The following is an 11,973-nucleotide window of genomic DNA, read 5'->3' on the forward strand; positions in this document are numbered from 1 at the left end:
ACGGGCCAGGCGGGTCCCACTGCACGCAGATCGCCTTGCTCCGATTCGCTGTCTGTAGCAGGCGGAACTCCAAGCTGATCGGGGACTCTAGGACACCCCTTAGGAAGTTGCGTCCATGGAACACAGCCACGCTGACCACCGGGGAGTTCATAACAGGGTTCTGGGGGAGCCTGAGGAGACACCCCACCTGGGCTCAGACCCTGCTGACCTCCCCAAGCTCTGACTGCCTACATCTTGGGTCTTCATGCCACCGGCATGGCTGACTGAGAGTCGGGATGCCCCAGAGTGGATGCTATTTTGGGGAACCCCCTCAGCCTCCCACTGGGCTGATTCAAGACCCTGAGTCCAATGGCATAGCTAGGCTGTCATGGTTCTGCAGAAATGGCAGGTTCTCCGCAGCCGAGGGACACTGGGGTCTATGGCCTGAGCAGCTTCAGACTGTCTACCTCAAACTGCCGTCCCTGCCACCCCGATGTGACCTCCATCGATTGGTCAGCCTGTCTTTGCCTGCCTCTGTTAGCCAGTCTGCCTGTCTGTACCCGGCACATGTACCTCTCCTTTATGAGACTGTCCCCACCTGTGGCTCTGTGCCTGTCTGCAACCCTGCACAACCCCACAGAACATGATTCACCTAGAAGCCAGCACGGACAAGGCTCCCTGGAGCTGCACATGGGAGCTGTCTCAGGATGACTGTGAACCTGCTCATTTGCCCATGAAAAAATGGGTGCTAGACTGGGTAGAAGCTTACAGGCAACTCAGGGGTGAGAGGCCTGGAAGTAATGCCCCCCGTGGTACCTGGCGCCCCGGCGCTCGGCCTGGAACTGGGCAGGGAGCAGCCCCCCCAAGGTGCGGTAAACAAGGAGGATGACAATGGAGATCCCAGGCTCAGGCTCGGGCTCCGGGGGGGCCAGAGGGGGGCCCACACTTGAGGAGGTGTAGTTTTCCGTGCTGCTGCTGCTTGTGGACAGAACTGCCAGGGGAGGGGGAGGAACCACTGTCAGTGACCTCTGACCCCAAGCACCCACAAACCCAGCTCTGAACCAACCCATCGCAGCATCAAGCATGGGAATCTCTTCCCTGAAGGTCCAGGTCTGGGAGATGGAGAAAGCAGGAACCCATGAAGGGGATCTGGGCTCTCCAGGGCTGGATCCTGAATATCAAGGTGTGGGAGAGATCATCTGTGGTGAGGGAGAGAGTCCGGCGAGGCGAGAGCAGTGTGGGGGGCTGACATGGGAGGGTCTCACACAGAGGTCTGACATGGCGTGGGTCTGACAAGGGGAGAACTGGCAGGAGGGCAATATGCTATCTGGTGAAAGAGGTGGGATAGGAAAACAGGACCCGGGCCAGGGGTCACCCAAGGGATCTCACCTTCAGGTGGGGATGGCCGTGGGGACTGGGGAGGCAGCAGCACGTGTGTGTGAGGATCCCAGGCATCCTGGCCCCGGAAAAGGTTGCTGTGGTAACGAGGGTAGCGACGGGTTCCCCGGGTGGGACTGGGGTGCTCCATGCGGTCGATGCTGAGCACTGCCCAGGAGGAAGAGGGATGAGACTCAACAAGGATCTCCTCCCCATGCAGAAGGCCCCACACCCTCCTATCTGCATCTTATACCCAAGTCCCACAATCCCTCACTTCATTGCTACCAGCACAGAGCCCGTACCTGCAAAGCACTGAGGGAGGTGGCACAGCCTCCCGCTACTAATGTTGACATCAATAGCCCCCAGCCCCTCAGATTTCCAGGTCCTTGCCCTTTCACAGCCCCCTTCCTGCCTCCCCCCCATGCCACTCGCCACATACTGATGTTGGGCGTCACCAGCCCCACGGGATTCAGATATGTGAGCTCCATATTCCTTGCAAGCGTGGCTGCATACTCCTCCAGATGCTGCACCAGCCCTGCGCTGCCTGGGGAGCCCCCAGGGGCCCGCTGCCCCAGCGCTGCCCACAGGTCCCCGGTCTCTGGGGCAAGCAGTGCAGAGCCGGCCCACAGCAGATTCTAGAATCAGGGAGATGAAAGTGGGCTCAGCCAGGTGAGGACATGTGAGGGGAGACAAGGCAGGTCTGAGGGTTATGGCTGGGTGCTCAGACACACCCCAGCCGGCAAGGGGGTGGGTTGGGAGAGGACAAGGGAAGAGGGAGAGCCCAGGGCCTTTACTTCCTCAGGGTCAGGAGGGGCCTGAGCAGGGGTCCAGGAGATGGGGAGCACAGGAGATAGCCCCACCTCATTGAAGTGGGCATCCTGTGTGGCTGTCAGCCCAAAGCCCTGCTGGTGACTCTCAAAGGCCAGCAGGTGGGCCAGCAGTCGGGCAGTGACTCGGACATCTTGACTAAAGTAGTGGTCGGTGTGGCCGGTCACCTCCCGCAGCCTTTGGGCCAGCTTCTTGGCCTCCACAGTATCCAGTGCTGTCTTATTCAGCTCTAGGCCGTCCAGCTGCCAGGACAAAGATGGGGATGGTCGCTCTGTGGTCCCTTAGGCCTTTCTCAAAAGCTTCACAGGAAGAAGGGTTTGGCCAGATTAAAGGGCAACCAGGAAAAGCCCAGGAGGTCAAAGGCTGGGGTATGATGTCTGGGCCCCAGCCCAGGCCTGGGGAAGCTGAGGCCAGGGCCAGGGCCAGCGCAGGTCTTGAGTGCAGGGTCAGGTCTGGGCAGTCTCACCAGCAGGTTGAGTTCTCGAAAGGCAGGGGAGGTACAGTTGAAGAGGTCAGGCTCCAGCCAACCCTGGTCCTCATCACACAGCCTCACAGCAGCACCTAGGGACAGGTGAACCATGGTCAGGACTGGGGCCGGAACACCTTCACTGATCTGATGAGCACAGCACCCTCCCCCAACCCAGGGGGAGCTCTGAAGCAGAGACCAGAATAGTAGGCACCTGTGGCTGGACAAGCTCCCAGCCCAAGCAGGTCCCAGCTGCCTATCAGTCTCAGGGGGCCTGTGGGCCATTCAGAACCACTGATTACATAAAGCAGAGCAGAAAGGTGCGCACGCTCTCTCTCTGTCTCTCTCTCTCTCTTACACACATAAACACACACACACACACACACACACACACACACACACACACACACACACACGGGCCAGAGCAGATTCACAGACATGTGGCCCAGGGCAAGCAAACACATAGACCAGTGCCCACGTCTGCACATACACGGACGTGTGGATCAGGACAAACACACAGACACACATGCTCTCTCCATGTATGCACACACAGACCAAGGTTTCCAGGAGTACTGTGTGACCAAAGTGAGGGTGGGGTGAAAGTTCTCACACCAGCTTCAACTGTCCCAGTGGTGGACTCTGCTGCCCTCTCGCCCTTGTCTGTGAGATGGGGATGGGGGTTGAATGAGAATTGACCTGGGTCTTAAGAGAGCTCGTAGCCACCAGCAAGAGGGACCCTAACTTGAACACAGAACCCCCCCAAGACAGACACACAGACACGTGCACAGGCACAGAAAGACACACACATGAGCATGCATACAGAGATGATCTCTGTCCAGCCACTGTGGAGACCTCAAGCAGCAGGGAGGGTTCTGCAAGGACCTCAGGCAGTGGGGAGGGGCCCTCAGGCAGCAGGGAGGAGTCTATAGGGTCCTCAAACAGAGAGGAGGGCATTTTTTGTGACTTTCGACATAGGAAAAGGCCTGAAGAGACCTCAGGAACTGAGGAGGGGGTCTGCAAGGATCTTAGGAAGTGGGGAGGGGTCTGCAGGGTCCTCAGGCAGTGGGGAGGGGCCTCTGAGGACCTCAAGCATCAGAAAAGGGCCTCCAGCATCCTCAGACAGTGGGAAGGGGCCTCCAGGGACTTCAAGCAGCTGAGAGTAGCTTTTAGAGACCTCAGGCAGCGGGGATGGGTCCGCAGGGATTTCAGGCAGCGGGAGGGGTCTGCAAAAGCTCTGGCAGTGGGGTGGGGGGGGTGCAGCACACCTGAGCAAACACGTACCCCTTACCTGCACCCCGCAATCCTGCCCAGAAGCCAAGAGAAACAGATGGAGGCTCAATGAGGGGGTGGGGAGGGACCCAGACCCCCTAGGAGGTATTGAGGAGCCCACATGGACCCCTACCCCACTCCCACTTCTTTGCAGGAGCAATGCCACCCAACTCAGGAAAAGAAGTGGCTCCAGCAGTCGGAGGACAGACCTACTCCCACCCTCAATGATGCCCCTGCTCCCCAGGTACTCACCCAGGGCCCCTCGAGGACAGGGCACTGAAGCCATCATGCCAAACTTGGTCTGGGGCCACCACACGCCAGATCTCAGGGACTTGGGGCAGGCATCATAGAGCACTAAAGAGAGAGGAAGCACTGAACCAGGCAGCCAGGGACTGGGGAAAATGATAGCCACACCCACTACTCCTTTACCACCCACATCAGACCCACTACCCAGCACTCCCTCTCTGGCCTTACAGGAGCTGGCCTGTCAGGTTCTGTAACAAGTCATCAAAGTATCTGGGACAAATGTGGGGGGTGTCTAGGTATCAGTGGTCTCCTTCAGGAAACACTTCCCAGAGCCCTACCCAAGGAGTCAAACACGCCAGAAAGCTTGGTGGCAGCATGCCAGAGCCAGCCCTCTATATGTGGAGCTGCGTGGAGCCTGCTCACCTCGGCAGCCACTGGCTGTCACCTCCGCAAAAGGACTGTCACAGCTGTTGCACTGGCGGCCAAGGGCTCCTGGGCGACAGGGGCACTGCCCGCTGTGGGGTGCACATGAACGCGAGGTGGAGCCCACAGGGTAGCAGTCACATGGGAGGCATGAGTCGCTGCCCCGTGGTCGGTAGTGGAACTCCTATTCGAGAATGGATCAGGGGACTGAGGTCAGAGATCGGGGCTTAAGGTAGGGGTCTCAGGTCAGGGCTTGAGGAATGAGTGGAATCAAGGGCAAAGGGTCAAGAGAACAGTACTCACAGGCCAGAAGGAAGATTGGGCTTCAAATGAAATGTAAGGGAGGAATCAGACATCAAGGACTAGAGGTGGCAGTTAGATGACAGGACAGGGGTAAGAGGCTAGGGCCTAAATCAGGTGGCAGAGATCAGCAAGCTCGATAAGAATCACAAATCATGGCTAGAGAAAAGTTAAAAGGTCAGGGGTCAGGGGCCAGGCATACCTTGCAGTGACACTGCCCATTTGTCTTGTTACAGTTGGGGTCAAAGCCCTTGTGAACGTCACAGTTGCAAGGGCCACAGGTTGGGCTCCCCCACCAGCCCCGTGGGCACTGCTGGTCCATCCTGGAGGTAGACAGCCAGGTGAGATGTGAGATGCCTCCAAGATATCTCAGTGATAACTCCCTCCCCCCACCCCAGGTCTTTCCATCATCTCAGTCTCCAGCCCCTCACCTGTGCTCACAGTGGTGCCCGAAATAGCCACCTGCACAATCACAGGTATAGCCATGGGGAGCTCCTGGAAGGTGGCGGCATGACCCCTGGTTCTGACAGGGATTCAAGAGGCAGGCGTCCACACACCCTGGGCCATAGTAACCTGCAGGTTGGGTCAGCGAGCTCAGGACACTGGCCACAGAGCATGGGAGTAAGCAGGTACCTGTCCTTCCAGTGATCCCAGTCTTTACCATGAGCCCCCAGTTCCTACCCAAATCCACCCTGCCCTACCCCCAATTCACACCTGGCCAGCAGGTACAAGAAAAGGTCTGCCAGAGGTCTCGGCAGTCAGCGTGGGGTGGGCAGGGTCCAGATGCACAGGCGTTGGTCACTATACAACCAGGTTCCACGTTCACTCGGTGGCTAGGAGGAAGCAGGGCTGGGGATCCCGAGGGCGTGGGGCCGAGCCATACCCCCTATGGACACAGCCAGCAAGGTGTGAGCCCCATGTCAAAGCATCTCAGCCCCTACAGAGCCAGCCACCTGACATGCAGTCTCCCTCAAACCCCCAAAAAGCCCAGACCCTGACCCCAATATCCCCAACTCAGCCCCCCATGGGACCCCTAATCGTGCTGTCCCTGACACAGACCTCTAATGACCCTTGATAATGTAAGCTAGACCCTCACCGCCAACAGCACAGAAAGGCCTACCTCTGATGGCTCTGGGTCACATCCCCTCCCCATGCCAACCCCTATGTGAATGCAGCTTTTCAAGTCCCAAGGTGCTCCTGACCACTGACCACGCACCCTAATGGCCCAAATCATGTTCCCGTGCTGACCCCCACCTGGATACAGCCAACCAGACCCTGAGGAACCTCCTCTTCACTGCTGGGGGGCAGGCCTCCCACATGGAGTCGCTTTACCTTCAGGCCCTGCAGTTCACTCCCCACTGCCATGGTGTCCTGGGGGAGGGGTACAGTCAGCACTGGGGGTGTGGGGGCACCTGATGGATCCCTGCCCTACCCTAGAGTCAGTCTTGGCCTTGTCCTAGCCCTGCATGACCATCCTCTGTCCCTCTGGACCAGGAGAATGGTCTGGGCATGCGCTGCCCCTGAGTGCGGAGGACCTGCTGGAGTGTGAGGGATGGATAATAGCAAGGTTTCAGTAAAGAGCTGGGTTCAGACAGGCCTCTCTTTCCTGGACCCAGAATAGACCCTGAAATTTCAGAGCTTTGAGACAGGGAGATCAGGGCAGAGGCCAGAAGGGGTTCCCAAGAGTTAGGGAATGTACTGGCTGCAGAGGTACCCCAAGACCAGGCCAGAAATCTGGATAGCCTCTCTAACCTGAGCAGGCCTGGCTGGCAGGGTGGGCTCAAAGCAAGGGCATGAGGAAGGGACTGCAGGGAGAGTGATGTACAGTGGAGACAGTTGAGGGGATCTGGACTAGAGAGGGGTCAAATGAGGTGGGTCTGGTTGGGAGACTAACGGACTACCCAAGAGTCAGAGATCAGACCTGGAAGAGGCTATAGTCCAGTGAGACCATGAGGACATGGTGGCCCCGCCGGCCACCTGGCTCCTCCTGCAATTCCAACCGCAGATCGTGCCACCGGCCATCACTGACAGTCACCTGGTCCAGAAGGAGGTGGGCAGCACGGCCCGAGCCCCTGGTCACTGTCACCGACAGCAACCCCCGATCCAGCTGCAGATAGAGAAGCACAGCCCTGGGTCAGGGCCCCAAGTTGGGCTGGGGCTTGGGGAGTCAAGAGGTGAGATCAGGGGGTTCAGACATCAGAACTGCAGGGCTAAGGCTATATCTGGCACACAGGGCATTGTGCCATAGGATCACCATGTCCCTGAGAGTGAAGTTAGGGGACTCAGAGGTCAAGATCAGGGATTATGGATTGGTGCAGCTAGCACAAAAAAGATATGCTGGGGCCCTGCACCTACAGAGGATATTATGGTGGGGAAGAGGATCAAGGGCCAGGGTCCAGAGTAGGGTCAAGTATGTCAGTACACCTGGCAGGACTAGGTTGTAACAGACCAGGAATGTTGCTGGTGGCATTAGAGGTTGAGAGTTGAGGGTCTAGGGAGGGGCCAGGAGGACAGACACACCTGACAGAGGAGTGTGCTGTGTGGCCCAGCCTGCACTTGCATCAGGACCCCCTGAGTCGCCCGTGTCCGAAATGCCAGCCCCAGGTACCACGGCACAGACACAGTCATGTCATTTCCAAAGTCCCAGCTCAGCGTCCCATTGCCACGGAAATGATGGGGATGGGCCATGGCTGGGGGGATAAAAGGAAGAGGATCACAGGTCCCACCTGAGGAAAAGACCTTACCCTGCAGGCCCCTCTTGCCCCATGATGCCCACTCACTGAGCCTACAGTCTTTGCCACCGAAGCCCACAGGGCAGTCGCAGCTGAAGCCACCCCAGCGTTCTGAGCAGAAGCCGCTGTTCTTACAGGGACCCGAGTCGCAAAAGTGCAGCTTGGCCTGGCAGCCTGGGAGAGGAAGGCACATGGCAGATGTGAGAACGTGGGGGGCAGGGGGCACAAGTATTATCAGGACACAGGGGTCCAGAGGGGCCAAAAGTGGCCATGATTTTAGCCCCAGATTCTCTCAAGATGGAGTTGGAAGGAGACAGGCCCTAAGGGTTAAGCTATGGCACAATGCTTGCCAGCAAAGGAAACAAGGATGAGGTCAGATTTGGAATCACTCCACATAGCCCTCTTCCCCCTCCCTAATGTGGGGACATGGCCTACCTGCCATGGTGCCATTGTTTGCAACGAAGGCTGCCATGTCCATTCGGCGGCCATCAATGTACAGATCCCGCATGCATCCAATGAATTCCTTGTGCGACACGGGGAAGTTCTCGGGGAGGTTGGGGACACCCCCCAGGAGCAGAGGGCCCGTCAGGTCCAGGGACCTGAGGATCAGGGGTCCTCATCATTGTTGGGACAGAGGCCAAGGTAGGGTTGCTCCTGAGGGCCACAGAAGTGGGGGTGGGGTGGGAGTAGGACTCAGAGGGTAAAGGTGATTTAGGGGGGAGGGTAAGGCCAGGGAAGAAGCTGGGGCCTAACTTTAGTTGTGGGGGTGCAAAGGAGAGTTCATGATGGGCAGATGGTCTAGGGAAAGGTGAAGGGGAGGGGCTGAAGGCTAGGATGAAACAGTGAGGCATTTGGGTGGTTGGCGAAGAATCTAAGGGGATGTGGGGCATTAGGAAGGGGGCAGTGGATACTGGAGGACTGGGTGCTTGGGGACTGTGTATGGGAGCAGGGAGGCAGGGGTAGAATAAAGAGATGGGGCTACGGTGAGGTAGGGGAGAGGATTTGTGTCATAGTGGAGAGAGGATTTGTGATTTGGGGAAGGATGGGGTGGCAGGTTGGAGACGGGCATGGGGTCAGGGTTGGAGTGGGCTTTGGCAGGCAGAAGGCATGGGAATCAGGGGCTGGGGTCTCACTTCTTGGAGCTTGTTTGCATGCCAGCAGCTGCACATGAGTAGTTGCCAATCTCAGCACCAAACTGCAGAGCCACAGCCACGTCGCAGTCATCCACGCTCAGCACAGCCACTTTATCCTTGGAGGGGCCCTGAGCACCCCCCAGGGCATCTGTCCGGGGCTAGAAACCCAGGCACACCACTCAACAGGACCTCCAGGATTGACCCCTAAGGGGCAGAACCTGGCATCCCAGCTCCCCTCATACTGCCATGCCAAGGGTGGTGCCCACCTTGTTGTAGTATCTCAGATGCACTGTGTGCCACTGCCCGTCACTCAGGCCCCCTGGAACTGTAGGGCTGACCACTGTATTGGACTCACCTGTGCAGGGGATACATGTGGAAGGTTGTCTGGAGCTGCCTAGTTACCTTTCCCTCCCCATCCCTACTCAGGTACAGTTACTCCCAGGATGGTCAGGGATACATCAGATCAGTCCCATCCACTGGTGACCATACTGGCTGGACCAGAGTACCTTGGAAGATAGGAGAAGCACACACCACTTGGAGAGATGGACTTTCTCCCAGGGAATGGCTAAGGGGGTAAGATCCTCACTGATGTCTGTTTGACATGGAGGTACATGTTTAGGTGTACAGTGAGGCAAAGCTGAGGGGACTCGAGGCTTATACCCCCCAGCCATCTCACCTACTCATGTACCCACCCCCCCACATATACATCCACGGGAGCACCCACCCGTGGAATATGTAAGCCGCACTTGCCCGGCCACAAGCTCCAGGGCCAGGAAGTCGTGCTTCTCGTTCAGGCGCCCGTTGTAGAAGAGTAGTCCACTGGGCTGCACTGTTGCGAACCTGGATGGGGTGGACAGGGCAAGTCACGAGCGGGACACCTCCTCACACCCACCATCCCTGCGACAAGAAGTTTCACGGGGCACCAGCCAGGCTAGGGTGAAGCAGGAAAGGAGGAGAGCGGGTGCGGTGACGTCAGGGACAATGCAGTGATGTCAGGGACAGTGATGCTCCGAGACACCCAGGCAGGACACCCGGGGAGGGGCGATGTCCTGTGGGACGTCAGGATGGGGCAGCCGGGAATCTGACTCAGGGTCACAGAGGGAGTGGGGACGGCGTGGAGGCGCGCAGAGATACCGGGCGGGCACCTACGAGAGGGACAGCGTGAGGTGGAAGCGCTGCCGCAGACCGCGGAACATGACGAACGAACTGGGAGGGAAGGAGCGCGCCGCCACCTCGCAGCGCGGGCCCTCGAAGGCGCCGCCCGCCGGGCACTGGCAGCGGAAGCCGCCGTCGGGCCCGTCGGCACACGTGCCTCCGTTGCGGCAGACGCCGGGGACGCAGCGTCCGGCCTCCGTGTCCAGCTCGCAGTCTTCTCCTAGGAGTCAAACCAAGGTTGGAGGAGGTCACCCGCGGCTCCAGGGGGCCTCGCGCCGCCCCTCCAAAGCCTCCCAGCCCACAGAAAGGGCGAGCTCCCTGGGGGCGGACACGCCGCCTATCGGTCTGGCCCCGCCCCACGTTCCCAGCAGCTCCGGTCACGCCCCCACGCCCCAGGCCACGCCCCCGCCGCAGTCTCAGCCCGCCTAAGGCCTCTATTTCTTCGGGGCTTTAGGTTCTCCCAGGGCCGGGTTCTACGGCTTCGCGCTCCGCGGCGCCGCACCCGACCCCGGCAGACTCAAGACAGATTCCCCATCCTCGCTTTCACTGTAGTTCCGCCCTCACGCTCTGCCCGTGGCGCCTCCAGGCCCGCGGCCCGCCCACCTGTGAAGCGCGGGCGGCACACGCAGGTATAGCCACCCTCACGCCGCGCGCAGGCGCCGCCGTTCCGGCACGGGTTGGAGTAGCAGAGGTCGAGCTCCGTCTCGCAGAAGTCTCCCGTGAAGCCGGGCGGGCAGCGGCAGCGCAGGCCTGCGATGGGCTGGATGGGTCTGAAGAGCGTGGAGGCCGAGGCCAGGAAGGGAGCAGACGAGTCGAAGCGCAGCACGGACACGCACTTCATGTAGTTCTCACAGGGCTCGCGTAAGCACACGTTGTCGTCGAAGGGCAACACGTCTAGGAGCGAGCGCGCGGCAAGGGCAGAGCGGCGCACGTACAACTGCTCTTGCAGTTCCTCGGAGCTGAACCAGGGACCCGCAGCGCCTGCCCCGGCCCCGCGCGGCGCCAGCGCCGAGAAGCTCACATTGAGCACGGTGCCCCCCACGTCCGTGTCATTCTGGATGTTGAAGATGAAGACGTCCTCGGCGGGTGTGGCAAGCACCGCGGCCACGCCTTCCAGAAAGTGGCCCAGAAGCGGTGACAGGAAACGCTCCTGCCACATGTTCTCAAGGCGCACGGTCAAGCTGTTGGCCAGCAACTCCTCCGTGATGATGACCACGCGTAGCACACACTGCGCCGTCACGCTATGCAGCCCATCTGCGGGTGGGGGTAGAGGCAGTGGTCAGTCTGGGGTCAGCGGCTGCCCTTCCCCGGGACTCAGAGAGCTGGGGCCAGTGAATGCCTAGACTCCCAGCACCTGTGAGTCAGCAGGCTGACCCTGCCAGACACAAGGGGGTCTGGGGCTTGTGACCACCAACTCCCTCAGCATCAGGGTACCAAGTTGCTGCTTCCTCTCCCCTCCCTCCAACGCCAGGAGAAACCTGAGTCAGCCCTTGGGTCAGTAAGCCATTCCTCTAACAGCACACAAGAGAGTCCCTAAATAGTAACTCACCTTCCCCCAGGTTATGGCCAGCAGCCACCCTCACTCAGAACATAAAAAGGAGCCAGGGCCACTGACCACCCACCCCTACCCCCCAGCATTGCATAACCAGCACAACATCCCCTCAAAGAAACAAACAGACTTCTAGATTAATACTTACCCATCCCCTATCTCTGGTCAGCAAACTGCTTTTCCATGGCACTAGAAGGGCCCCTGGCCCTGTGACCACTCAACCCCATCCCCCAGAATCCTGGCTCAGCAAACTCTCTCTCTCCAGGAAGGTCTTGAACCCTGACCACCACCCACCTGCCCCCTCAGAATTCTTGGATCAGAAAGCTGCCTGTCATCCCAGACCTGGGTCCTGTGATCTCAGTGGTCACCTCTCAAAATGAGAATGAGGTGCTTATATACCTTGTCCCCAGACCCTAGTACACACTGGATGGCCAATAAGGATTGGTTGTTGAGTGAACTTAGGGATAAATGAAGTCTGTGCCTTCTTTGGCAGTGTGAGGAGTCCATGCTCCAGAA

The 11,973-nt window shown here is 59.0% G+C and overlaps 1 protein-coding gene across 3 annotated transcripts in view; it reads right to left on the reverse strand.

The window, feature by feature from the left end:
* The window catches only part of LOC102957611 (cadherin EGF LAG seven-pass G-type receptor 3), a 36,588-nt gene that overhangs the window by 20,169 nt on the left and 4,446 nt on the right, over positions 1–11,973 (reverse strand). For all 3 annotated transcript variants that reach the window (XM_042978870.1, XM_042978865.1, XM_042978864.1), the window contains exons 2-22: positions 10,512–11,162; positions 9,903–10,128; positions 9,478–9,593; positions 9,020–9,108; positions 8,754–8,911; positions 8,056–8,219; positions 7,669–7,794; positions 7,409–7,578; positions 6,810–6,995; positions 6,143–6,259; positions 5,603–5,774; positions 5,320–5,461; positions 5,091–5,211; positions 4,589–4,772; positions 4,172–4,273; positions 2,651–2,745; positions 2,217–2,426; positions 1,796–1,991; positions 1,369–1,524; positions 796–970; positions 3–170 (exon numbers count right to left, since the gene is read on the reverse strand). In XM_042978870.1, coding sequence (XP_042834804.1) covers positions 3–170; positions 796–970; positions 1,369–1,524; positions 1,796–1,991; positions 2,217–2,426; positions 2,651–2,745; positions 4,172–4,273; positions 4,589–4,772; positions 5,091–5,211; positions 5,320–5,461; positions 5,603–5,774; positions 6,143–6,259; positions 6,810–6,995; positions 7,409–7,578; positions 7,669–7,794; positions 8,056–8,219; positions 8,754–8,911; positions 9,020–9,108; positions 9,478–9,593; positions 9,903–10,128; positions 10,512–11,162 — 3,724 coding nt within the window. The remainder of the gene's footprint in view (positions 1–2; positions 171–795; positions 971–1,368; positions 1,525–1,795; positions 1,992–2,216; positions 2,427–2,650; positions 2,746–4,171; positions 4,274–4,588; positions 4,773–5,090; positions 5,212–5,319; positions 5,462–5,602; positions 5,775–6,142; positions 6,260–6,809; positions 6,996–7,408; positions 7,579–7,668; positions 7,795–8,055; positions 8,220–8,753; positions 8,912–9,019; positions 9,109–9,477; positions 9,594–9,902; positions 10,129–10,511; positions 11,163–11,973) is intronic.

This window comes from Panthera tigris, chromosome A2 (assembly GCF_018350195.1).
Source record: "Panthera tigris isolate Pti1 chromosome A2, P.tigris_Pti1_mat1.1, whole genome shotgun sequence".
Taxonomy (NCBI): Eukaryota; Metazoa; Chordata; class Mammalia; order Carnivora; family Felidae; genus Panthera; species Panthera tigris.